General features: G+C 45.8%; 2 protein-coding genes across 3 annotated transcripts; both read left to right on the forward strand.

Moving 5' to 3' along the window:
• Nucleotides 1-88: 88 nt before the first annotated feature.
• SPAG5 (sperm associated antigen 5) lies at nt 89-23,123 on the forward strand. Its single transcript, XM_057713977.1, has 25 exons — nt 89-161; nt 1,088-1,626; nt 1,888-2,013; nt 9,380-10,470; nt 10,575-10,749; nt 14,979-15,053; nt 15,302-15,394; nt 15,490-15,624; nt 15,837-15,956; nt 16,077-16,169; nt 16,272-16,385; nt 16,731-16,824; nt 16,976-17,123; nt 17,203-17,305; nt 17,491-17,624; nt 17,836-17,974; nt 20,605-20,716; nt 20,884-20,970; nt 21,233-21,353; nt 21,444-21,555; nt 21,948-22,028; nt 22,197-22,352; nt 22,433-22,507; nt 22,632-22,712; nt 22,928-23,123. Exons 2-25 carry the CDS (start codon nt 1,576-1,578, stop codon nt 22,997-22,999), a joined length of 3,588 nt encoding a protein of 1,195 aa, XP_057569960.1. The 5' UTR covers nt 89-161; nt 1,088-1,575; the 3' UTR covers nt 23,000-23,123.
• Nucleotides 23,124-23,795: 672 nt separating this feature from the next.
• ALDOC (aldolase, fructose-bisphosphate C) lies at nt 23,796-27,430 on the forward strand. 2 transcript variants are annotated; one of them, XM_057717104.1, is made up of 10 exons: nt 23,822-23,905; nt 24,505-24,558; nt 24,988-25,109; nt 25,200-25,411; nt 25,527-25,581; nt 25,676-25,836; nt 25,960-26,043; nt 26,288-26,462; nt 26,596-26,795; nt 26,927-27,430. In XM_057717104.1, the coding sequence occupies exons 3-10, from the start codon at nt 24,998-25,000 to the stop codon at nt 27,020-27,022; spliced, it is 1,095 nt and encodes a 364-aa protein (XP_057573087.1). In that variant the 5' UTR covers nt 23,822-23,905; nt 24,505-24,558; nt 24,988-24,997; the 3' UTR covers nt 27,023-27,430. The 2 variants fall into 2 exon arrangements, with proteins under 2 accessions (XP_057573089.1, XP_057573087.1); XM_057717106.1 differs by lacking the exon at nt 24,505-24,558 and having other exon boundaries at nt 23,796-23,905.

The raw sequence follows: 27,430 nt of genomic DNA on the forward strand, positions 1-27,430 counted from the left end.
TATACCTTGGGACTGCCTCTGCTAAGTCGGGGGAATCCCAGGCTCAAGTTTGTGTTCTTATGTTGTCTTTCTCCCAGTTTTCCATTCAAGCAACTTAACCTCCAGCACCTTTAGGCAGGCACCATTATTTTTCTGACGCGGTGTTGTCCAACAGAAATAAGGTAAGCCTCATAAGTAATTTAAAATTTACTAGTAGCCACATTAAAAATTAGGTAAAAAGAAACAGCTGAAATTAATGCATTTCATTTAACCCCATATATCTAAAATATTTCAACACGTAATCAGTATTTTAAAATATTTTCGTTATTTTTTCATACAAAGTCTTCTAAATCTAGTTTGTATTTTACACCTATAATATATTTCAATTTGGACCAGCCACATTTGAAGTGCTCAATAGCCACATGTGGCTGGTGGTGATGGTATTGGCCAACACAATTCTAGAAGAGCCCATCCCCTGAGAGCCCTGAAGTTCATAACATTATAGTTTTTCCTTTCTGGGTTATTGCCTTTTCCAAATTCATTATGACTTCAGAGTGTAAATAAGGTGCCGTGAGTGTTCAAAGGAACATACTTTATCATAAACTATAACTCTGAATACTTACCTCTAGGCTGTTTTCAAAAATCAGTCCCACCTCCAGTAGCTAATTTCCCACACAGAAGGGATTCAAGCGACAGGAGAATGTAGTAGTCGGTAGTGTGGGTGGCAATCCGGACTCTGCCATTTACTACCTGCGGGGCATTGGGCAGAAGACATTATCTGTGACTCCGTTCCTACATCTGTAAAACGGGGATATTTACGGTGCCTACTTCCTTTGCCCTGTGGGGCATTAAAGGAGTTAAGATAGGAAAGGCACATGGAAGAGTGCCAGGTGCCTAATAAATGTTCAATACTCGCGAGCTATTACTGTTCCAGTAAACTTGTTGCGGACCCTGAGGTAAGTCCCAAGAAAACACCAGAAATTCTGAAGAAGCTGTTCTGCCATTTGACAGAACAGGTTGAGACCCATCTCACGCCGTCACCGACGCCGGACCTTTGCGCGGACCGAGCAGCCTAAGTAAAAAACGCTTCACTCACCTTCCCTTCTAGACCCCCGGACCGGCTCCTACCGGTCACGGCTGAGGTAACTGAGGGAAACCTGAGGAGAAACTTCCTAAGGCCAGGCCACGGGGACAACCTTTCCGACAGGCTGTGAGAGTGGTCTACTCGAAGCAGGAGGGATGACTCCTCGACTGTCCAGCTGCCCGGTTACCCTCGCGGAGGCGAGGCCCAAACGCTGGCCTTGGGCCCAGAGCGCGTCCCTCCTACCGCCCGCGGCGGGTGTGGGTGTTCCGCCCACAGCGCGCGCGCACCCGGGGCCAGGCGGGGGCGGGGCCGGGCGGAGGCGGGGCGGGGCCGGGGTCAATACAGGTCCCGCCCCCGCCCGCCGGGTTCGAGCCCGGAGCGGACGCGCCAGCCTGACGTACTGAGGCTTCGCAGCCAATCCGGAAGCGCGGAGCAGGTTCAAATAAAGACGGCGGGTGAGCATGGCGTCGCTTCTTGCGTCTGGGAGGTGATCACCCTGCGTTGTGCTGAAGATGTGGCGGGTGAACAAACTGAACCTTAGTCTGTCGCCTTCGCCCCAACCGGTGAGGGGGAGGGCCTCATGGAGAGAGAGAGAGCTGGGCCGGGGTTTCGGGTCAGGGTCGCTGGCAGTGCCGAGCGTCGTGGAAAGCTGGGTCCAGCCTGGGGGCGGGGGCGTGTGGAGTCTAATGCTGGTCCTGATGTTCAGAGGACTGGGGTCGGAGCCTACTCTTGTTATTGCTCGTGAGCTTCTTAGGTGGGGAGGGAAGCTTCTTAGAGCAGGCTGGCAGAGCCCAGGCTTTCTCACATTCTCTCGTCTTTCTTAGGGAAAAGCAGCTATGAGAACGCCTCTCCGAGAACTTATCGTGCAGCCCGGTGCCCTCACCAACTCTGGAAAAGAGCCCTCGATAGGCTCCTCGCCGACCCCATCACTGTGCAAGCTGGGGCTGCAGGTGAGTTTCGCCTGGCCAGCCTCTCGACTGGGCTCTTTGCCGAGGCCGAGAGCTCAGAGGAACAGAGGGCCAGGGCTGGAACGTAATTAATAACGATAATGAAGTTCGGTGACATCCGTTTACAGCTATTCAGGCCAACAGAGAGATGCCCTAGCGTCGTTAAAAGAAATCCACTGAGAACAGCACCTCTATTTAGCTGTTAGTTTTTATCATCTCCTCCCCCGTTCAGTCTTTTCCAAACGTCTCAGAAATACTATCATTTCGATTAGTGGTCTCCCTCTTAATAGGGACTCACTTATGGAGAAGTCAGTCAGTTGCAGGAACGAGGCAATATCCATCCATTCCGAGAGGTAGTCAAAACTGCCCTGGGATCAAGTTACACCACTTCCAGGCAGGGTTCTTGGACCACCTGAGTTTAAACTAGCTCCTTGTAGAACTGCCTTCCCTGAGTTATAATGTTGTGAAAGGTCTTGAGAAAAGTAGCCACGTAGAAAATGCTTTTCAGTTCAAATAATGAGGATCTGCTGAATACACGTCTTTGCCTGTTGCTTTTCTCGTTTAACAATGTGGTTTAAATCCCTCCATGTCAGCTAATGTAGAGCTAATTCATAAGATACTATGGCATGCATGAATCATAATTGTCATAAATGGTCATTTACTTTTCTAGTTTTTTTGCTTCTGCAAACAATGCTAACACTTTGTACCTTTATTTCAATGAGATACATTTTCAGAAGTAGGATTATGGGTTTGGAGAAAAAGATATTTTTAATTATCATAGAATTTGCCAGATTGCTATCTAAAATAGGTATTACAATTCATATTTTCTCCAGCATTATATGAGGATATCCATTTCCCCACATCACCTCTTTTAGTAGTTGTTAGAGATCTTTTAAAATTTTAACCAGTCTGATGTGGTATCTTATTGTTACTTTAATTTGCATTTTCCTGACTATTAGTGAGTGCATCTCTTATATGTGAGTTGGTTATTTGGGTTTGCTCTTGTGAAATGTTTGTTTATATTATTTGCTCATTTTTCAATTAGGTTGTTAACTCCTTTTCATTATTTTCTAAGTGTTCTTCGTATATTATAGATAGTCATCCTTTGTCATGCTTTTTAGCTAGTTTATAATTTTCTTTTGATTTTTATCTTTAATCCAGTGGTTATCTAGGAGGGGCTCTTAATTTCCAAGTGCTTAAAAACCATTTTGTGTCACTTTTAAATTTGTTTTCTTGCATTATTATCAGACTGTAATCTGCTGTCTTTGTAGCCAAGTATAGCATGAGTGTTCCATGAACATATGAAAAAAAGCATATTTATTATTCAAAGGATGTCACATTCTATTATATCCATCACCAGATAGTTAATTACTCTGTCCTTACACTTTTTTTAGTCTGCCAGACCTATTGAGTTTTGTGTTGTCCTTGTCTGATTTTGGTATAAGTATGATTTTGGCCTTGTAAAATGAGTTAGGAAGTGTTCCCTTCTCTTTAATTTTTTGGAAGAGCTTGAGACAAATGGGTATTAAATCTTCTTTGAATGTTTGGTAAATTCAACCTGTTAAATGATCTGTCCTGGACTTTTGTTTTTTGGAAGGTTTTTGATTAGTGTTTCAATCTCCTTACTCATGATTGGTCTATCAGATTTTCTCTTTCTTCATGATTCAGTCTTAGAGAGTTGTAAGATTCTAAGAATTTATCTGTTTCTTCTAGATTGTCCAATTTGTTGGCATATAGCTGTTCATAGTGTTGAATTCTGAGGGAGATGTTTAAAAGGATGTAAAAAAATTGTGGTAAAGTACACATAACATAAAATCTACCCTCTTAACCATTTTAAAATTCATGGTTCGGTAGTATTAAGTATACAGTATTCACATTGTTGAGCAGCCATTCTCCAGAACTCTTTCCATCTTGCAAAACTGGAACTATATCCATTAAACAACTTCCCATTCTCCCCTCTCTCACCCTCTGGCAACCACCTTTCTACTTTCAGTCTCTATGAATTTGACTACTTTAGGTACATATAAGTGGAATCATGTAGTATTTGTTCTTTCATGACTGGCTTATTTCACTTAGCTTCATATCTTCAAGATTCATGCATGTTGTAGCATATGTCAGAATTTCCTTCTTTTAAAAGGCTAAATAACATTCCACTGTATATATATACACCACATTTTGTTTACCCATTCATCTGTCAGTGGACAGTTGGGTTGCTTTTACCTTTTGGGTGTTGTGAATAATGCTTCAGTGAACATGGGTGTACACGTAGCTCTTCTAGACCCTACTTTCAATTCTTTTGAATATATATCCTGAAGTGGAATTGCTGGATCATATGGTAATTCTATTTTTAATATTTTGAAGAATTGCCTTACTGCTTTTCATAGCATTTGCACCATTTTACATTCCCACCAACATTAGACAAGAGTTCCAATTTTTCCACATCCTCGCTAACACTTGTTATTTTCTGCTTTTTCTTTGATAGTGACCATCCTAATGGGTGAGATGTTATCTCGTAGTTTTCGATGTGCATTTCCCTAATGATTAGTTATGTTGTGCATCTCTTCATATGCTTAGTTTTCATTCATATATTTTCTTTGGAGAAATATCTATTCAAGTCCTTTGCCCATTTTTATTTTGTTAAAAAATTTTTTTATTTTTTATAAATTTATTTATTGGCTGCATTGGGTCTTCATTGCTGTGCACAGGTTTTCTCTAGTTGCGAGGCTACTCTTTTTTTTTTTCTTTTTTTAAGCTCTTTATTGGAGTATAATTGCTTTACATTCTTGTACCAGTTTTTGAGGTACACCAAAGTGAATCAGCTGTATTTATACATATATCCCCATATCCCCTCCCTCCCACCCTCCCTGTCCTGGCCCTCTAAAGCATCACCCATCATCGAGTTGATCTTCCTTTGTTATACAGCATCTTCCCACTAGCTATCTATTTTACATTTGGTAGTGTATCTGTGTCTATGCTACTCTCTCAGTTCGTCCCAGCTTCCCCTTCGCTCCCCTGCACCCCAACCCCGTGTCCTCAAGTCCATTCTCTACATCTGCATCTTTATTCTTGCCCTGTCACTGGGTTCATCAGTACCATTTTTTTAGATTCCATATGTATGAGTTAGCACACGGTATTTGTTTTTCTCTTTCTGGCTTATTTCGCTCTGTATGACAGTCTCTGGGTCTATCCAGATGTGCCACATCTTTATCCATTCATCTGTTGATGGGCATTTAGGTTGCTTCCATGTCCTGGCTATTGTAAATAGTGCTGCAATGAACATTATGGTACATGTTTCTTTTTGGATTATGGTTTTCTCTGGGTATATACCCAGTAGTGGGATTACTGGGTCATATGGTTCCATTTTTAGTTTTTTAAGGAACCTCCAAACTGTTTTCCATACTGGCTGTGCCAGCTTACATTCCCACCAACAGTGCAGGAGAGTTCCCTTTTCTCCACCCCCTCTCCAACATTTATTTCTAGATTTTTTGATGATGGCCATTCTGACTGGTGTGAGGTGATACCTCATTGTGGCTTTGACTTGCATTTCTCTAATGATTAGTGATGTTGAGCATCTTTTCATGTGTTTGTTGGCCATCTGTATGTCTTCTTTGGAGAAATGTCTATTTAGGTCTTCCGCCCATTTGTGGATTGGGTTATTTGCTTTTTTGGTATTAAGCTGCATGAGCTGCTTATATATTTTAGAGATTAATCCTTTGTCCGTTGCTTCGTTGGCAAGTATTTTCTCCCATTCTGAGGGTTGTCTCCTTGTCTTGTTTATGGTTTCTTTCACTGTGCAAAAGCTTTTAAGTTTCATTAGGTCCCATTTGTTTATTCTTGATTTTATTTCCATAATTCTAGGAGGTGGGTCAAAAAGGATCTTGCTTTGATGTATGTCATAGAGTGTTCTGTCTATGTTTTCCTCTAGGAGTTTTATAGTGTCTGGCCTTACATTTAGGTCTTTAATTCATTTGGAGTTTATTTTTGTGTATGGTGTTAGGAAGTGTTCTAATTTTCATTCTTTTACATATAGCTGTCCAATTTTCCCAGCGCCACTTATTGAGGAGGCTATCTTTTTTCCATTGTATAATCTTGCCTCCTTTGTCAAATATAAGGTGCCCATATGTGTGTGAGTTTACCTCTGGGTTCTCTATTGTGCTCCATTGATCTACCTTTCTGTTTTTGTGCCAGTACCAAACTGTCTTGATCACTGTAGCCTTGTAGTATAGTTTGAAGTCGGAAGCCTAATTCCACCAACTCTGTCTTTCCTTTGCAAGATTGCTTTGGCTATTCGGGGTCTTTTGTGTTTCCATACAAATTGTAGGATTTCTTGTTCTAGTTCTGTGAAAAATGCCATTGGTAATTTGATAGGGATTGTGTTGAATCTATAAATTGCTTTGGGTAGGATAGTCATTTTCACAATGTTGATTCTTCCAATCAAAGAACATGGTATGTCTCTCCATCTGTTTGTTTCATCTTTGATTTCTTTCATCAGTGTCTTATAGTTTTCTGCATACAGGTCTTTTGCCTCCTTAGGCAGGTTTATTCCTAGGTATTTTATTCTTTTTGTTGCAGTGGTAAATGGGAGAGTTTCCTTAATTACTCTTTCTGCTCTTTCGTTGTTAGTGTATAGGAATGCGAGAGGTTTCTGCGCATTCATTTTGTATCCTGCTACTTTACTAAATTCATCGATTAGTGCTAGCAGTTTTCTGGTAGAATCTTTAGGGTTTTCTATGTATAATATCATGTCATCTGCAAAGAGTGACAATTTTACTTCTTTTCCAATTTGGATTCCTTTTATTTCATTTTCTTCTTTTTGCTCTTTGTTGCGATGCTCGGGCTTCTCATTGCAGTGGCTTTTCTTGTTGTGGAGCAAGGGGTCTAGGTGCACGGGCTTCACTAGTTGCAGCACACAGGCTCAATAGTTGTCATTCACGGGCTCTAGAGCACAGGCTCAGTAGTTGTGGCACACAGGCTTAGTTGCTCCACGGCACGTGGGATCTTTCCGGACCAGGGCTTGAACCCATGTCCCCTGCATTGGCAGGCAGAATGTTAATCACTGAGTCACCAGGGAAGTCCCTGCCCATTTTTAAATTGGATTATTTTTGTTATTGTTGTTGAGTTGTAGGAGTTCTTTATACTGTATATTAACCCCTTATCAGGTATATGATTTGTATATATCTTCTCCTTAAGTGATTTTTAAAAGTAGTATATAGGAACTTGATAAACACAGCAAAAACTGTAAGGTGCCTTTTTACATTTCTAAGAGCCCTTTGGTTTGTATATTTAGCTTCTGGGCTGTGTAGTGGAGACTGATTTATATTTTTTTATATCATATATCTTTAATTTTTGTCTTTTATCGTAATAGTGCCATAACTTTACATTCTACCTTGTCTGATACTAATATTGCTGCCTCTGTCCTGTTTGTTTTTTGCCTGGTATCGCTTTGCCATCCCCGTTATTTTCTACTTTTCCTTTAGCACTTTGAAAGAAAACTTAAAAATTTGAAATAAAATACATGAAAGTACATAAAATATGGAGCCTAACAAGTTTGTATAAAGCACACATCATTGTAACCCATACCCAAGAACATTGCTGGAATATCAGAAGCCCTTTTTAGCTCAACCTTATGTTTTAAAGTTTTATCCACTGCTGTAAATGAGAAATTTCATGTAAGTCTAATTCTTTTTTTTTTTTAAATAATAGGTCTTTATATCTAAAGCTTCTAAAATAGTTTTGTTGTGGTGCTGGTTCAGAAATTTTATCATTTTTTGTCAGTCATAATTGAAACTTGGTGAGCCATTTTAATATGCAAACTCAGATCTTTCTTTACATTAGAGAAATTTTCTTCTAATACTTGTTAATCAGTGCCCCACCTGTACATGTTCTCTTTTCTCCTGGAACTTCTTTTATCCACATGTTAGGTTTACTGGATTTATCTTTCAATCTCTTAGCTTTTCCCTCAGATTTACATTTCTTTCTATTTTTATGTTTAAGATATTTCTTCACTTGATTGTCCAGGCCAATAATTCTTGTCTTAACTCTGACCATCCTCTTTCAATTCCTATTACTAAAACTGTTTGTTTATTTTTTTTAATAAATTTATTTATTTACTTATTTATTTTATTGGCTGCATTGGGTCTTCAGTGCTGCACAAGGGCTTTCTCTATTTGTGGCAAGCAGGGGCTACTCTTCATTGCGGTGCGCAGACTTCTCATTGCGGTGTCTTCTCTTGTCATGGAGCACAAACTGTAGGTGTGTGGGCTTCAGTAGTTGTGGCATGTGGGCTCATTAGTTGGGGCTCACGGGCTCTAGAGCACAGGCTCAGTAGTTGTGGCGCACGGGATTAGTTGCTCCGAGGCATGTGGGATCTTCCTGGAGCAGGGATCAAACCCGTGTACCCTGCGTTGGCAGGCAGATTCTTAACCACTGTGCCACCAGGGAAGTCCCAAATTGTTTGTTTAAAAGTAATATTTATTATTTCCAGAAAGTCTTTGTGTGTATGAGTTGTACTCAGATCTTCTTATGTAGCCATATATTTTTTGGTGCAAATTGTCATCTGTTTCTTCCATCAGCTGTGTTTTGGTAGGGTCTACCTTTCCTAACTATCTTAGGGTTTGTCCTTTCTTTGAATACTAGATCCATGTCAGTACATTCATATTTTTCTTTTGTTGTTCATTGAGTCTCAGGACTAGCACCCCTGCAAGTGGTAGAAAGTGCAGTGGTCTCTGTCCCTGTGAACCAGCAGTTGGGAGGTTGTCAGTCTCTTAGGGCACCAGGGATAAGTCTTTCTGTTCTTCATTTTCCTCTGCTACAAAGGCTAGCGCTCTTCAGATCCCAAGGATTGAATGGCTTCAACCCATGTGTTCAGGATACCCTTAGTTCTTGCGACCAGGGAGACTAGGTCACTGGCAGAAGTTGATGTTGCCCTTTCTCCCTAGGATACATGGATCTCTGTGGGCCAAGTGCTCTCTAAATCTAGTCCCCAATTTCTTATCTGTTCCAAAAGGAAGAAAATCTTATACCAACTTTAGAACTTGAGCCAGGGATCCCTCCTACCCTAGAAGTGGGTTGGAGTTAGGATTGGAGAAGAATGGGATCACGTTCAAGCTACCATCTCCCCATGACATGGATAGATTATCCTAGCCTTGTTTATACTGTAGCCTGGTTCACTTGGAAGGACCCAGAATGGTTTCCCAGCTTTTCTACTGGGTCTCTGTAGTAAGCAGCAAGGCTTAGCCGAGTTCTTACCTAAGCAAAAGTAATGAGAACTCTTTCCTGTTTTGAGTTCAGACAGTATCCTGCACTCATAGTTGTATATTGGGAACCAGAACTGACTGTCTTAATCAACTACTTTTGTTTCCTTTGGCAGGAAGGCAGCAACAGCTCACCTCCATTGAATTTTGTGAATGCTAAGGAGACAGAATCCCCTTCAGAACAGTTCAGCCAGCCCTCAACATGGCTAGAAGCTTGTCAACACGAATCAGATGAACAGCCCCTAAATCTGATTTCCCAAACCAATTCTACTCCCAAAACATCTGAGGAAGCAGTAGACCCACTGGACGACAGTGTGGTTAAAACCATGGTCCTTGTACCTTCTCCAGGGGGGCAGCAGCAAGACATTACATTTCAGGCCCATCCAGATATCATGGCAGAAACAAACAGCTTCTCTATAGATGAGCCTTTGAGGCCAGGAGATGAGCTGAGAGGGGGGGTGGCCCCTTGCATGGAAGGCAACTTTTCAGAAATTGTTCCTGCTGTGCCTGAGAAACCTACATTTCAAGATCCTCCATCCCATCTCCTGGAGTACCCACCAAATCCCTGTCCTGAGCAACAGCTACACTGCTCCAAGGAAGGCCTGAAGGGCAGTAGGACTGAGGCTGTGCCTGAGGACTTAGTCCCTTCTGAAAATAATGCCTTGTTGCCTTCCTCCCTGCTCTGGTCTTCCCCTACAACTGTCTTAGCAGCAGATTTCCCTGTCAGTCATGTGGATCCAGAGGAGGAAATTTTAGAGCACAGAGCTATAGAGGAGAGAGAAATGAGCTTTCCCCCACTACCTGAGGAGGCTGAATTGGGAGATCAAGCACTTGTCTCAACTGTGGACGATATTCCATCCACGTGCCCAACCCCAGATCTGGGAGAAATGGAATCCCAGGCAGCTCCAGGGCCAGCCGTAGAAGATGCTGGGAGTGTTCCTGTCTCTGATACGGGGCCTTGGATGTCCCCCTTGGCCTGGCTGGAGAAAGGTGTAAATACCTCAGTCATGCTGGAAAATCTCCGCCAGAGCTTATCCCTTCCCTCTGCATTTCGGGATGCTGCGATTGGCACTACCCCTTTCTCTACTTGCTCTGTGGGGACTTGGTTTACTCCCCCAGCACAACAGGAAAGGTGTACAAACACATCCCAGACAGGCCTGGTGGGCACCAAGGACAGTACTTCTGAGACAGAGCACCTCCTGTGGGGGTAAGTGTCCCTGTAGCTTTGTGCTCCTGGGCTTCATTCACCTGGACCTGCCACTCCCATCCCTTTCCCTCTCTTCTTCTCATGTTCTTCTCTTCCTACTGCAGCCATCCTCCAGATCTGACTGCCTTATCTCGACATGACCTGGAAGATAACCTGCTGAACTCTCTTGTCATTCTGGAGGTTCTTTCCCGCCAGCTGCGGGACTGGAAGAGCCAGCTGACTGGCCCTCACCCAGAAGTTCAGGACAGCAGCACACAGACTGACACCTTTCCCAGTGGGGTAAGAAGGTTCCTCCTAAAGCGTGGAGGATCCCCGCGGGCCGCTTCCTTAGAATATGTATAAAAGCTGAGGATCTGGAAAATCCCTTAAAGCTGTGGGTACTCACTATACCCCCGGGGTACTTTCCAAGGGAATGAAAGCAAGGAAAGTTTCAAAGGAATCGGTTTCTAGATCTTCATCTTCCAAATGCACTTTTTACTAATTTTTTTTGTTCCCTACTTCCCCATTCTTAATTACCCTTGCCCACTTTACTAACTGAACTATCAAGAAGAGCGTATTTACTACCTGTCCTGAATCTTACATTGTCAAGAGACAGCATTCAAAGGATAATAGGAAATATTTGTGTATGTGCTAGAAGGCAAATGACTGCAGTGATTGTGTAACAGATCATTTTTGCATGCTTTCAACAAAATTGAAGGAAGACTTTAATTATGTCAGTGGATAATTAAAAATTTTTGATGGAACTTCACTGAGAGATTTTTGGCATATATCTCCAAAGGAGCTCCTAGAATTGGGTGACATGCCCTTCTTCCCTTCTTTCTCACATAAATCTTTTTTTTTTTTTTTCTCGGCTGCACCGCATGGCTTGTGGGATTTTATTTCCCCGGCCAGGGATCAAACCCCGGCCCTTGGCAGTGAGAGCAAGGAGTCCTAACCACTGGATCGCACAGAATTCCCTCACATAAATCTTATATCTATAAGAATGGAAAACAGACATAGAATTGTTGCTGAACTATGTCTTATTGTAGGAATCATAGTAATTCACAGATACAAAAACTAGTAAGGGGAAGGATGCTCAATCTATTTCATTAATAGACGATCTCCAATAAAATTTACTGGATATGTTTATGATTTTAATTAAAAATTATATTATTACAGTGATTAGTATACAACTGTTGAAAATATTTCTCCATCCAAAAGGGATTCTTTTTTTTCACTTAAAGTCTTATGGTCAGAGGAATGAAAAAAATTTTTTTAATTTATTTAAATTTAGATGAACTTTTGTTGTTGTGGCAGAGATACTGACTAAGTATAAAAATATATTTCATGGGACTTCCCTGGTGGCGCAGTAGTTAGGAATCCACCTGCCAATGCAGGGGACATGGGTTCAAGCCCTGATCTGGGAAGATTCCATGTGCCGCGGAGCGACTAAGCCCATGTGCCACAACTACTGAGCCTGTGCTCTAGAGCCCAAGAACCACAACTGCTGAGCCCATGTACCACAATTACTGAAGCCCACGTGCCTAGAGCACATGCTCCGCAACAAGAGAAGCCACCACACTGAGAAGCCCCCTCACCGCAGTGAAGAGTAGCCCCCACTCGTCTCAACTAGAGAAAAGCCCATGCGCAGCAATGAAGACCCAATGCAGCCACAAATAAATAAGTAAATAAATAAATAGATATTTCATTAGGATAAAATTCTCAGAGGAGTTAAAACAGAGGTTCAAGGAGAAAAAGGGATGATATAAAATTTATGACTGTTAAGGAAGAGCTCGTTTGTGTTTTTTTTAAAGGTATCAAATAGGTATTAAATCACTGTAGTGTATGTAATATTTATACCATTGGGTATATTTAACAGTGATTTAACAGTTTTATTTCAAACTGTCAATATTTATAAGGTGGTGGAAATTACAGCCTTTGTAACAATTTAAACATAATTTCAAAGTTATTGTAGGAGATATGAGAGGAAAACAGTTTAAAGACCATTGTCCTAGAGGATTCTTGCTATGACAGCATAGGCCAAGGAAATAAGCGAATGTGTCAGGGAAGGAACTGAGATCCTCAGTATTGTGGCTGTTGAGGTAATGGGTGGCTGCTGAGTCTCAGGAATTCCCTGGCAGTCCAGTGGTTGGGACTCCATGCTCTCATTGCTGAGGGCCAGGGTTCAATCCTGGTCAGGGACTAAGCTCCCACAAGCCACACAGCATGCCCAAAAGAGGGAAAAAAAAAAAAAGATGGTCTCCAAAACCGCAGAGACCTCCTTTAGGTTGAAAATATCCTCAAAGTAATGACTTTACCTTTTGCCAAAATCCTGGAAGCCATAGGCTCATCATTCTTCTAGCTGCTTAGTTTCTCTCCTGTGTTTTCTTATTTTTGTATCCTTTCCTCTTGTCCTTGACCTTGTTCCCCATCCCTGAGTTGGCCTTGTACCTTCCTTCCTTGAAGCTTGCCAAATCCTTTTAGAGACCACTGAAGCAGAACCAAAGAGAGGAAATGACAGTGCCTTCAGCCGTTTCCCATCACAGTGTCATGTCCATGCCGCTTGGCTGCCTCATTCACACTAATCTCATCACCTGCCTGACTGCCCAGCCCTGAGCAGTGTGTTGTGTCCTGTTCCAGGGCTCCAGGGGTAGCTCTCTGCCTTACTGCATGACACAGTCGGGAATGATGATTGCTTTGCTGGGGAAGGGAGCGATGAACTCCAAGAGATCTGCCTCCTTAAATCCAGACTGTTGCAACATCGTGACTCAGCACTGCTGCTCCAGCACTAGGCTTTTTCCTAGAGGATGACTGCCTTGCAGCAATAATGAAGGCTCCCCACTTTTCTCTCAGAACTTTAATGTTTCTCTATGGCTCTGCTGCCTTTGATATCATACTTATCTACTCCACATAGCACACTAAGATTTTCACCTGCCCCAAGAGAATGAACAGACCATTAGAGATTAAGAAAACTAAAATGACTGGTAAATAAATATTTGAGAAGGTTACTGTTACTGGTAATCAGAGAAATGCAGATTACAACATGAGATGCTATTTTCTTCTGATGAAATAGCAAAGAATAAAATAGATAATGGTGGTAAGCATTGTCCTATCATCAGGAGGGCATGAATTGGTTCAACCTTTTTTCTTTCATGCTTTAAAACAGTTATATTTAATATTACATTTTTAATTTTTTTCTCTTGTTTGAACATTATGCTTTTAAATGGGTTCAACCTTTTTTGAAGGCAATTTAAACTGCTTAAAGCAGGTCAGACTTTTTGACCCAGTAACTCCACTTGTAGGGATGTATCCCAAGGGAAAAAAAAATTCTACATAAAGATGATAACTTTAAAAAAAATGAAAAAAAAAAGAAAAATAGTGGTACATCCATAAGATGGGATACTCTACAGTTATTTAAAAGTATGTTTATGAAGAGGTGTTTTTTTTTGGCTGAGCCGTGTGGCATGTGGGATCTTAGTTCCCCCACCAGGGATTGAACCCTTGCCCCCTGCAGTGGAAGCTCAGAGCCTTAACCACTGGATCGAATTCCCCTGGAGAGTTTTTAATAGCATGGGAAAGTAAGTTTAATGTAAGTTCATTGTTTGTAAAGAAAGGAAATCAGAGTTCACATAACCTCTAAGAGGCTTTGAGGTAAGGTAAAATATCAGCAGAATTTAAAAATGAGTGATACTCCACTTTGGTAGGTCTCCCTAAAGCACATATCCTAGTCTCAGGCTCTTAATGAGGAGGGTGAATATAGACTCAGGGCTAAATAACATAAGTATAATAAAATTAACTAAGAAAAGCAGGACCCTAAATTTATTTATATATTATAAACTCAATTGTGGTTTTTCTTAAGCATTACTGTCTTTTATCAAATCGAAGACACTGTCAGTAGTAAATGCATACCACTGTCAGTGGTGTTAAAATGTGAAAAGACAGGGACTTTCCTGGCAGTCCAGTGGTTAAGAATCTGTGCTTCCAGTGCAGGTTCAATCCTTGATCAGGGACAAAAGATCCCACATACCATGTGGTACGGCCAAAAAAAAAAAAAAAATGACAATCATCTTAGAATTTATTAAATGCAGTAATTTCTTTCTAAATCAGTAGTTAACACCTTTTTTTCCCTTCCTGACACCTGAGGGAGGTAATATACTCATCAGTTATAGCAAATCCCTATAACAAGGAAATCTGGTGTGGAGGTATATTGAAATCTCTTGGGGTGGGTGCTATACTGTTGGTTGAGAATCACTGCTCTGGGTGGTGAAACTGGTAATGATTCTTTTTTCCATTTTATTCACTTTTCTATTTCCAAAATTTCACAATAAATGCATAATCAGAAAAAAAATTATTTTAAAAAGTATTTTTTTTTTACCTACCTCTGGATTTTTTTCTGACTTGGCTTCATCAAGCTGTGAGCCTGGCTCCTGGTTTTAATGGGAAAGGCTCCTGTATTTTGGTGGGGGGGGATGAGGTGCTGGTGGTGCGTGTTGCCTATGCAAAAGGAGCAACTCCGTTTCTCCCACTAGATGAGTAAGAAACCTCAGCATCTTCAGGAGAGCCAGGAGATTGGACAGGCTCTGCAGCAGGCCAGGAATGTCATGGTAAGTGTTGGTTGACCTTATACCATTGCTGGGTCTCCTGTGAAGATCAAGAATGGATACTCCTGAGTGGTTAGCAGACGATGGGATTCAGCCGTGGTAGTGAAGGGAGGTTTCCTTTCGTTAAGGACATCTCTTCCTTATTGGGAGCTTGAAATTGGGGTCAGTGGCTTTCCTCCCCAGTGTCCCTGCTTTCTTCTTGTTTAATGACTTTATTTGATTTAGCCTAACCATCTCCTCTCCCTCTACAGCAATCATGGGTGCTGCTCTCTAAAGAGCTGATATCCTTGCTTCACCTATCTCTGCTGCACTTAGATGAAGATAAAACTACTCTGAGGCAGGAGGTAAGCAGCATGAAAATGGAGGCAGAAGCCTCTGGTGGGACTGAAATTCAGCCAAATAAAGAAACCAGACACAGTATCTGATCCTTATCTTATAGTCTCGGCGTGCAGAAACCTTGGTGTCCTGCTGTTTTGATGTGTTGAAGAAATTGAGGGCAAGCCTCCAGAGCCTGAAAGCAGAAAGGGAGGAGGCAAAGCACAGAGAGGAAATGGCCCTCAGAGGCAAGGATGCGGTAAGGTGTCAGGCTTTTGTTCCTGGACGTGGGAAGTCTCTTCCTAAGCTTCCTGCAGGAACACAAATTGACTTGAGACACAGATGGGTGGCCTGAGAACTGCTTGCCCTGGGGAATGATGAACTATACTGCTGGTGTGATGGATAGTTATGGCTTTTTATACTGTTTCCTTCCTCTGCCCACAATGTCCTCGCAACCTCTTCTCTAAACAGGCAGAGACAGTGCTAGAGGTTTTCTGTGCACACGCCAGCCAGCGCATCAGCCAGCTGCAACACGACCTGGCATCCACGGGGGAATTCAGAGGCCTTTTGAAGGAGACCCAGACCCAACTGGTAATTGAGGGCATATTCTTTCCTGGGATCCATGCTGACACTGGGAGGATGGTCATGTATCCCTACTTCCCTGTATCCAGAGAGAAGGGGCCCCCTTCATTGACAGTCCTTCTCGTGTAGGTAGGGCTTCATACTGAGCAAGAAGAGTTGGCTCAGCAGGCAGCGAGTCTTACTTCAGCCTTGCAACAGGACTGGGTATCCATGCAACTCGATGTGAGTATTTGGGGCCATTATACTGCTCCTTTGCTCACAGCCTGCCCTGTTAGGAGTCTTGTCTCAAGGGTGCTCTACTGACCTGCTTGCTTCCCCTGGTAGTATGTAACATGGACAGCTCTGCTGAGCCGGTTTCAACAACTCGCAGAGAAATTTGCAGCCAAGAGCCGGCAGATCCTGCAGGAACGTGATGCTGCAATTGAGGAAAAGCAGCAGGTACAAACCAGGAGTGGGGACTGCTTAGGCCTGGTTTCCTCCTTCTTCTCTACAGAAAGCCTTTCTGACGAGTGGTATCATTAGCCTCTTCCCCTGGACCTGTCTTCTTTCCATCTGTGGGTTTGGAGACCAGCCAGTCCCTTTGCTATAAGATGGCCTTCAGCACCTTCTTCAGCAGCTCTTCTCCTGCTTCTCTTTTTTCCTGAGGATCAGACTTATTTGCTGCAGTGTTGTTGCCCAGGAAAAAGGTGGTTTGCTGTCTTGTCCAGAAAGAGAAACTGGACTAAGTCTTGGGACTCTTGATTCAGGAGGAGCTATGGGAGGAAAACTATCTTTTTCTACTAGGTTTCCAGGGAGCTGGAACAAGTCTCTTCCCATTTAGAGGACTGCAAAGGCCAACTAGAACAACTGGAGTTGGAAAACAATCGTCTAGCAACAGGTGTGCATGTGTGCAAGCAGTTATACCCTGCTGAGGCTTGGGGTGTGGCAGTAGATCAAGAAAGTGCTCTAGAGCACTTGTTTTAGAGCAGAAGTGTGGGGAGGTTTGGGCGTGGTGACCACATGGTGTCATTAGGATACTTTTGGTCTAGATCTCCGGGCTCAGCTGCAGATTCTGGCCAGCATGGAGAGTCAGCTGAAAGAGCTACAGAGTCAGCATGCCCATTGTACCCAGGACCTGGCCATGAAGGATGAGTTGCTCTGCCAGCTTACCCAGAGCTGTGAAGAGCAGGCTGCTCAGTGAGTTCCCCTCGGGTTATTGTGGCGGTAGGTGCCCAGGATATGGAACCAATGGGATCTCATGTAAGATCTCTGGCAGATGGCAAAAGGAAGAGATGGCATTAAAACACGTGCAGGCAGAGCTGCAGCAACAACAGGCGGTCCTGGCCAAGGAGGTACAGGACCTGAAGGAAACCCTGGAGGTAAGGAATTTGGCTTGGGGCAGGGGAGCTGGCAGGAGTGTGAATCTTCCCTGATGGTATCGAGGTGAGGTTTGAGACTGTGGACTGGAAAAAGCCTCTATTCCCAGGACTCTAAAATTTCCCACTTAGACGCATTTTCCCCACTTCCTTGCTCCTTGCCTTCCTTCCTTCTCTTGTCTCCCCAGTTTGCAGAGCAAGAGAATCAGGTTGCTCACCTGGAGCTGGGCCAGGTTGAGTGTCAGTTGAAAACCACGCTGGAAGTGCTCCGGGAGCGCAGCCTGCAGTGTGAAGACCTGAAGGACACCGTGGAGAACCTGAAGTAAGATCTCTACCGTTCTGTGCGTCCCCATTAGTGCTGATCTTTCCCAGGACCGCTTTTAGACACTGAAATCTCCAAGAAGGGAATTGTGACAGGATCCGAGAGCCTCTCTTTTCCTTCTTTGAATGCAATTCTGTGTGGGGATTTGGAGAGGTGTTCAGAGAAGGTCACCTGGTGTTTGGGCGCCTTCTCTGTTCCTTCCTTATTTCAGGGCTAAACTGGCCAGCACCATAGCAGAGAAGCAGCAGCACGACCTGGAGAAGACGCACCAGTATTCCCAAGAGCTAGGGGTGCTCACTGAGCAACTCCATAGCCTGACCCTCTTCCTACAGACAAAACTAAAGGAGAAGGTAGGATTTGGGGTTTCCTTCTCTTCCCTTACAATCGTATCTTCGAATAAAGACAATTTTATTTCTTCCGTCCTAATCTGTATACCTTTTACTTCCTTTTCTTGTCTTATTGCATTAGCTAGAACTTCCCCTACAATGCTGAAAAGGAGTGGTGATAGGGAACATCATTGGCTCATACCTGATCTTAGAGGGAAAGTTTCAAGTTTCTCACCTTTAAGTATGATGTTAACTGTAGGCTTTTTGTAGATATTCTTTATCAAGTTGAGGAAGTTCCTCTCTAATCCTGGTTTACTGAGAGTATTTCCAGTTGTATCTCTATTGTATAGGATGGTCTTCCTAAAATACTACTCTTGTTCTATCTCTGTGACCTTCAGTGACTTTCAGTTGCCTACAGGATATCTTCAACCCATCACTCAAGCTTTTCTTCATCTGTCTCCTTCCTTCTTATTATGAACCCTTTACTCCCACTAGACCGTTTGCACACTACAAACCCGTCTCATCTCCATGCGCACCCAGATGTGGGCTGTTACCACGTCCGTTCTCCTCTGTCTTCAAACTGGAAATACCTTTTCCTTCCTATTAAAATCCTCCCTGGTTCACCTTCTTTGAAACGTTCCCAGACATCAGTGGACTCAGTGATCTCCTGCTGTATTCCTCATGAACTTACTCTCCTTTTGCACTTGTGTTAATTTTCCGTGGATGTTTGTTCTCTTCAACTAGAATGTATTTAAAGAAAGCAGAAATGTAGCATTGCTTCTTTGGCATCCCCACAGTGCACAGTGAACAGTAAATGGTGGATATCTTTCAGAATGCAGAGTTAATTAGCTTACTCATCAGTTAAAGGCACAGCCAGAATCCTGCTGATGATCTGACCCCATTCCCCAGTATGTGCTAAGCACAGGAATCCAGTCTTGCAGGGAAGACAGACAGATGTAAACTTGTCATCTTCGCTTGTGATCATGATAGAGGTTTGCCTGGATGGCCACCGTGAGAGCACAGAGAAAGGAGCATCAGTTTTACCTTTGAGAGTTAGGATGTCTTCTCAGAGCAGGTGACCCTCGGGCAGAGTCTTGGGGTAAGAAGTTTGCAGGGCAGGGGTGGGTTTATAGGAAGGACCACCAGGCAGAAGAAACAGTGTATGAAAGTTCTAGAGGCACTATGGATACTTTTTGTAGTGTCTACCTATGACAAGACGTGGGTTAGGTGCTGGGACTACAGGTAAACAAGGCCAAGGCCCTGCTCATATGGAATATGGTGAGTTTGGGGACTAGGAAGTAGCTCTTTATGACTGAATTATAGGAGCTATGTGGGGCAAGGCTGACAAGGAGAAAAGGCTGGAGAAGTAGGCAGGAGGCCAGATTTCTGAAGGCTTGAACTAATGGCAGTTATAGAAAGGATATGGAGGATGGACTGGATTGGATGAATTCAATACATATTTAGGAAGTAAAAGTAATAGAACGTGGTGACCAATTTGATACAGGAGTAAGGTGGAAGAGTGAATGATGATCTCTACACTGCTGGAAGGATGGCAACACTCTCTAGAACTGGGGTTGGCACATTCTCCTGTAATGTGGAATTTGATAAATATTTTCAGCTTTGCGAGCCATGTGGTCTTTGCCTCAACTTCTCAACTCTGTAGCTCAAGAGCAGCCATAGAGAGTATGTAGATGAATGCATATGGCAGTGTTCCAATAAAACTTTATTTATAAAAACAGGCGGCATGCCAGATTTGAACCACAGACTGTAATTTGCTCCCCCCTGCTCTAGGATCTTAAATACAGGTAGAGGAACAGATTTTTGGTGGGGTGGGACAGGAAAAATGGTTAGCTCAGCTGTATACATCCTAAATTTCAGGTGAACTGTGGAGCAATCTGGTAAATTTTTCACAGGCAGTTGAGCCTTTGGGCCTCCTGGAGATTGGGGAAAAGTCCAATTGAGAGAGACAGATTGAAGGGTCATCCACGTAGAAGTGGCTGTTTTTGTGGCACTCCTGAGGTGAGGCCACGTGGGGAAAGGATTAGAGTGTAAAAAGGGTTAAGGATGAACCAAAAGGAGCCCACAGTTAAAGAAGGACCTGTGGATAGAGAAGAAATAGCCAGAAATGTATGAGTCCTACCTATGAAGGAGAGAGAGTCATGTCACACATGCTAAGAAAATGAAGTTTCTAAAGAACATGGTCATTGGTTATCACATAGATCAGGTAAAATAAGACCTGAAAGACGTCCATTGCATTTGAAGTAAGGATGCCATTGGTGTACCAAATAATGAGAATTTTGGTGGAATGGTGGGGCAGAAGCCTGAGTGTAGTAGGCTAGGGAGTTCATAGATGGTGAGAATTTTAGGCAAGAAATGTAGGCTTTTCTTTCTTTCTTTTTTAATTGAAGGGAAAGAGAAAAGGCAGTAGCTAAAAGGGTACTTAAGAAGAAGGTTTTTGGTTTTTTTTTTTAACTGATGTTATAGTGAGAGAGAATTAAGTTCAGGGAAAGGAGCTAATGGAGAAGGTGAAGATAGAGAAGAGAGGTGATAGATAGAATAGCATTCCCGAGGAGATGGCTAGTGAGTACCTGGAAATTCAGGGAACTCACTAACCCTGAAAAACAGCTGACAATTTTTTTCTCCTTTGCCCTTAGGCTGAACCAGAGACCCTCCCAATAAGCACAGCCTGTGCTCCTTCCCAGGAGCACCCTCCGCCCAGCGACAGCACCTTCTTGGGAAGCACCCTGACAGCAGCAGCAGATGAAGGTTAAAGGCCCTGGAATTTAGGGGTGGGAAAGTTGTGACCCTGCTCCTGATATCTTCAGCTGTTGAAGATGCTGCCACCAGACCCTGTCTCTCTCTGGCTCCCGTGATGGCAGACCCTTGACTGGGTCACCAGAGTGGCCCTCTACCATGGTTGCTTTTTGTTTTAGAGCCAGAATCAGCTCCTGTGCCCTTGCTTGGAAGTGACAAGAGTGCTTTCACCAGAGTAGCATCAACAGTTTCCCTTCAGCCTACAGGTTAGGATGGGCTCCAGGGATCCTGCCTCATTTCCAGATCTGGTAGTGATGGTAAAGACTAAAGCAGTGAGAAGTGCTTTGCTCTAAAAACCTCAATTTTACTTGGGCTCATTTCATTTCTGCCTTTTGGGATTTGTAATGTCCCAGACATTCAAATCCTATGGGTGGGGAACATGGATAAGAGTTGCGGAAGTGATGGCTACACACTCCTTCCTTCCAGAGCTAAAGGGCTCTACCTCTATCTAGTACTTTTCTCTTTCAGAAACCCCAGGCATCGAGAAGAGCCTGGCAGAAATGAGTACTATGACTCTGGAGCTTCAGAGCCTGTGTTCCCTGCTGCAGGAGTCTAAAGAAGAGGCTGTCGGGACTCTGCAGCGAAAGATGTGAGTGGAGTGCAGTCTTGGTGAGAAGGGGCAGGTCAGGTGAGTAGCCCTGGGGGGACAGGAATGATGCTGAATTCTTCTCTCCCCTAGATGTGATCTGCAGGCTCAGCTGCAGGCCCAGGAAGAACAGCATCAGGAAGACCAGAAGGCAAAGGAAGCAGACATCGAGAAGCTGAACCAGGCCTTGTGCTTGCGCTACAAGGTGGAGGAGGGGCCTGGAAGTGAAGCTATGAAGAACTGGGGCAGCTGTGTGGGCCCACTGGGAGCTGTTGTCTCTCCAGGAATCTGGGTGGCGGGGATTTTCCAATCATTGCCCTAGTTTTGCCTTTCCTGGGGTCAGACAATTTGCATGTTTGGGAACCAGCTATAGGCTGACCCATCTTCCAGGCTGACCTAGAAGTCAGGAATTCCAGCAGAACTCTCTCAACACTGAAATGTGCCTGGCGTGACATAGCCCTAGAGGAAGAATTGGGAGTGTTATGAATTGGTATTACCTGGGCTGAGCATGGGTCAGGCCCTAAATCCTATCTCCTGGCAAGGGCTGCAAAGAAGCCAGCTCTCCCACTGCCTTCTTACCTCCCCTTTCCCTCACAGAATGAAAAGGAGCTCCAGGAAGTGATACAGCAGCAGAATGAGAAGATACTAGAGCAGATAGACAAGAGTGGCGAGCTCATAGTACGTTCATCGTGGTGCCCAGTCTCTGCCTTCTATGTCACTGGTAGCCAGGGTCCCAAATGTGGGAATTGGGTCCCCTGGTCTGCCCTTGCTCACCGCATGGGATAAGGATAGAGAGGACCTTTGAGGGGATATCTCTGCTAGATATCTCTCCATTCTCATCCCCAGAGGCTTAGAGAGGAGGTGACCCAGCTCACCCGCTCACTTCGGCGTGCGGAAACAGAGTCTAAGGTACTCCAAGAGACCCTGGCAGGCCAGCTGAACCCCGACTGTCAGCCCATGGCCACCAACTGGATCCAGGAGAAAGTGTGGCTCTCCCAGGAGGTGACTCAGAGTTAACAGAAGAGCTGGGCAGCTGGTGGGAACCCTAGGGTGTGCGCCTACTGATCTGAACGTATCTATAGGTGGACAAGCTGAGGGTGATGTTCCTGGAGATGAAAAATGAGAAGGCAAAACTCATGGTCAAGTTCCAGAGCCATGTAAGAATTCCATGCCATTCCAGGGCTATTTCCTGTCACCCCTAGCAAGTGCCCTGCCATATTTACCTTTCCCCACAAGCTGTTGTTTTAAGCATAGAACTTATGTACCCTGTTTGCTTTTTAGAGAAACATTCTGGAAGAGAATCTGCGGCGCTCTGACAAGGAGTTAAAGAAACTAGATGACATTGTTCAGCATATTTATGAGGTAAAGGAGGGAAGCAGCTGATGCATCTAAGGCACTTGGTATAAGGCCTGGCCCAGGAGGTATGATGGGCATAGCTCTGGTTCCCAGCCTGTGCCAAGAGCCAGGCCCGACTCACTGTTTCAGGTTTCTCTGTGGCTTCCATTTTCTCCCCTCTAACTCAGTGGGTGCTTCTAGGGCCCGTAACCCTAAGCTGCTTTTTCTGTATCTTTTTCCAGACTCTGCTGTCCATCCCAGATGTCGTGAGGGGTTGCAAGGAGCTGCAGGGATTGCTGGAATTTCTGAGCTAAGAAATTGGAAGCTGGAATCTGTTTCACCCCTTTCACCTGCAATACTCCCTTCCCCCGACACCAGGACCAACTGGCTTAGAGCCAGCTCTGTATAATGCTATTTAAATAAAGTATATTTAATGTATTTCTTCAGGCTCACCGCATCTTATTTCTTGGGTGGGAGGTGGGTGGATGAGGTCAGAGGGGAGGCAGCTTGGTCCTCTTGCCTGGGCACCCTCCACACACCCCTCCCACTGCATCCAGAGCCAAAGCCAGCTCCCCCACCACCCCTTTTCTTGCTTCCCCAAATACTCTGGGCACTGGACTGCTTGTTCCCTGGCTCACTGCCTGGTGGGGAACAGACAAGGCTTCATTCTCTTACCTTCTCCATCCCCCTCCATAGCCCTGGCGAATAAGGGGGTAAGGACAGAGAAACTCAGTTGCTTACTCTCTGCCTTGGACTCCCACACTGTTGGTACAAGTGTCCCACCTACCCCACCTGTTGTGATTGCTTAGGTGACTCTCCTTCACCAGACCAGGCTTCTTCCCCAACAGCTAGCACAGTGCTCTGCACATGGTAAAGGCGATGTGGCAGAAATGAGAGCAAGGCCATTTCCTGCCCTTGGGGCCTTGGCGGCTGGGCTCCAAGAGGTGGGAGGGGGACAGCGCACAACCACCTCCGAGATCCTAGCACAGTAGTCACTCCACCTCGTCGCCCCGCCTCTGTGGGCGTGGCCTTGCCACGGACTCCAGTCCAGGGAGGGGGCGTGGCCAGGCGGGGAGGTGCCGGTCCCGCCCTCCGGGGGAGTCACGTAGCTCTGCGGCAGCCGCAGCCTCATTTACAGGAGCCGGGGTTGGAGCCACAGCTGTTGCGGACCTGAATCGGAGCTGTTCCTGTGGCTGCCGCAGCTGACTCACTGCGCACAGGTGAGGCCCGGAGCGAAGCGGGAGTTGCTCAGCATCTCCGCTTCCTCTCCCTGACTCTTCCTTCTGCTATCCTTGCCCTGCTCCTGGGGGCCCCTGGATGTGCCTTCTCAGCTCTCTTCTTACCTTCTGTCTCCTTTCTGACCACTCGAAACCCCATGGCTCATCTTCTTCCTCACCACTCCTTCCTCTTAGCTCTTACGCAGCTTTTCCAATCCCAAATCATCCTCTGCCTACTGGATTTTTCCTTAGGGTTAGCCTCTCCCACCCAGACCATTTTAATCTCAGCCTTCTCCCTCTCCTAGGCTGAGTTCCCTCTCCAGTTCTCCTGCATTCAAGGTCTGGGTCCTTCCGCCTGACTACTTAGCCTGTCTCACCATCATCTCCCCACAAGTCTCCTCCCTGCTCCTCCTGCATTTCTCCTTCTCTCTCCTCTCAAGCTCTCTCCTCATTCCTTTCAACCCTGATCCTCTGCTCCCATTCTCCTGACTGCCTAGGCAGTCAGGTTCAGGGAATGAAGAAGAGGTTACGGAAACCTGTGGCCGTTTTTTTTTTTTTTTCTGGTGCCACTTCTACTCCCTACCCCCACTCTTTTCCTCCAGAAGCTGAGGGAAGAGGGGTGATGGGTAATTTTGCCTCATTCTGAAGCCTCGGAAGTAAGTGCACTTTTCCCTCAGGGCCCTGCTGAGGATGGGAAGAGGGAAGTTGGAAAGCTCAGGACTTATGCCTACCTGAAGAAGGGGCCAAATTCAGTGAAAGGATTGGCGTCTTTATTTGGGCAGTAGTTTCATAAGAAGACCTGTAGCTTTGGGGCTGCTCACCTCCCCCACCCCCCACCCTGGGGCTGGGAAGGGTGCCCACCAGTGACAAAAGGAGATGTGGGAACTGGGGCCCTGAGCCTGCTAGCTGTCAGAGGGATTGGTGCCACGTTGATGCTCAGGACCCATGCCAAGCACTGCAGCCCTGTTTGCAGTCCCTGCTTGTCAGGGTGGAAGGAAAAGGCTACTCTGCCCATATGGACCGGAGAGGAAGCAGAGGAGGTAGTCGGTGGGGTCCAGCTTTTTAACCTTGTCTCCATTCCACAGAACTGTCACCATGCCCCACTCGTACCCAGCCCTTTCTGCTGAGCAGAAAAAGGAGTTGTCTGACATTGCCCTCCGGATTGTGGCCCCAGGCAAAGGCATTCTGGCTGCAGATGAGTCTGTAGGTAGGTAGCTGGGGGGCTGTGGTCAGGTGGGGAAGAGGTGGCCAGGGAGCCCTGGGGATGACCTTGCCACCATACTTTGTTTGCCCCCAGGCAGCATGGCCAAGCGGCTGAGCCAAATTGGGGTGGAGAACACAGAGGAGAACCGTCGGTTGTACCGCCAAGTCCTGTTCAGTGCTGATGACCGTGTGAAGAAGTGCATTGGAGGTGTCATCTTCTTCCATGAGACACTCTACCAGAAAGATGATAATGGTGTCCCCTTCGTCCGTACCATCCAGGATAAGGGCATTGTCGTGGGCATCAAGGTGCAGCCACTGGCTCTGGGTGGGGGCTGAACATGGAAATAGGTGTGTGTGGGGGGTGTGGATGGCAAGCGGAATCCTGCCTGGGTTCAGTTCTGTGCCTGGGTTTCCCTTTCAGGTTGACAAGGGTGTAGTGCCTCTAGCCGGGACTGATGGAGAAACCACCACTCAAGGTACAGGAGGGCTGGGCATCAGGACCCCAGGGTTGTTGGGTGGTTGCTGCTGGCAAAGAGGAGCAGAGTAATGAGGCTGGCACTGTGCCTGCAGGGCTGGATGGGCTCTCGGAACGCTGTGCCCAGTACAAGAAGGACGGCGCTGACTTTGCCAAGTGGCGCTGCGTGCTGAAAATCAGTGAGCGCACACCCTCAGCACTTGCCATTCTGGAGAATGCCAACGTGCTGGCCCGCTATGCCAGCATCTGCCAGCAGGTATGCCTGTGTGTGTGTGGGAGGGGGTCAGATGGGTGCTCCGTGCCTGGTGGTGAGAGGGTTACGTGGCTTTCTTCCATCCTATCTACTGCCCATCCCAAGCTACTCTGCTCTCACCTGTAGAATGGGATTGTGCCTATTGTGGAACCTGAGATCCTGCCTGACGGAGACCATGACCTCAAACGTTGCCAGTATGTTACAGAGAAGGTGAGTCCACACCTGGCACAAACATTATATCACAGGGAAAGCCTGACAAGGGAGCCTGTTTGCCACAGTCCCTGGCTCAGATGCAGGCACTTTCCTCAATCACTCTTTCACTTGATCCCAGAACGTACCTGTGAGTCTGACCTGTACCCACCCTCACAGTCATGTCCATCCACCCCTAGGCAGGGAACATAATGCAGTGAGTGGCAGGGGCCCAGAACCTTAGTAAACCTCCTCTAATCCCCAGGTCCTGGCTGCGGTGTATAAGGCCCTGAGTGATCATCACGTGTACCTGGAAGGGACCCTGCTCAAGCCCAACATGGTGACCCCTGGCCATGCCTGTCCCATTAAGTATAGCCCAGAGGAGATCGCCATGGCAACTGTCACTGCCCTGCGTCGCACTGTGCCCCCAGCTGTCCCAGGTACCACCCTGCTTCCAAACCTGTTCTTTTCCCCTAAGACCCATTCTCAGGTTCTTCTTGTGGCCTCCAGGGGTTCCTTCCCCTAGAAAAATGAGGAGTGATCAATCAGTTTGTCTTCTCTTCACCACCCTAGGAGTGACCTTCCTGTCTGGGGGTCAGAGTGAAGAGGAGGCATCTCTCAACCTCAATGCTATCAACCGATGCCCCCTTCCCCGGCCCTGGGCCCTCACCTTCTCCTACGGGCGTGCCCTGCAGGCCTCTGCACTCAATGCCTGGCGAGGGCAACAGGACAATGCTGGGGCCGCCACTGAGGAGTTCATCAAGCGGGCCGAGGTTGGGAGTTGGAGGTGGTGGGTGGGGAGGTGGTGTGCAGCTAGGCAGGGGGCAGCACCCAGAGGCTATAGCCTGGGCAGGGTTGAGCACCTGTGGACTGGGTCAGCCTCCTTACCCCCTTCCTCTTGCAGGTGAATGGCCTTGCGGCCCAGGGCAAGTATGAAGGCAGCGGAGAAGATGGTGGAGCGGCAGCACAATCCCTCTACATCGCCAACCATGCCTACTGAGTACCCACTCCATACCACAGCCCTCGGCCCGGCCGCCTGCACCCAGTTGTGCCTGTAGTTACGGCCAGGGCCAAATAGCCATGCAGAGCAGAGACACCTCCATCCAGCACTGAGTCATCTTCCTTTTTTTCTCCTCCCCTCCCCTCTCCGATTGCTGCACCTGGGACCATTGGATGGGAGGATAGGGAGCCCCTCATGACTGAGGGCAGGAGAACTTGCTAGAAGTCAAGGCAGGATGCCTGGGTCTCCCCACCGCCACTGCCAGCCCCCACAATTTCCCCATGAGGGGGTTGCTTCTCCTTGGGCTCTCCTTGCCCACCCTCTCTCCTGTGATCAGAGGGTAGGGCACCAGAGCTGACTCATGCTTTGGGTACATACCACATAGCAAATAAATGGTAGCAAAACATG

This window comes from Hippopotamus amphibius, chromosome 17 (genome assembly GCF_030028045.1).
Source record: "Hippopotamus amphibius kiboko isolate mHipAmp2 chromosome 17, mHipAmp2.hap2, whole genome shotgun sequence".
Taxonomy (NCBI): Eukaryota; Metazoa; Chordata; class Mammalia; order Artiodactyla; family Hippopotamidae; genus Hippopotamus; species Hippopotamus amphibius.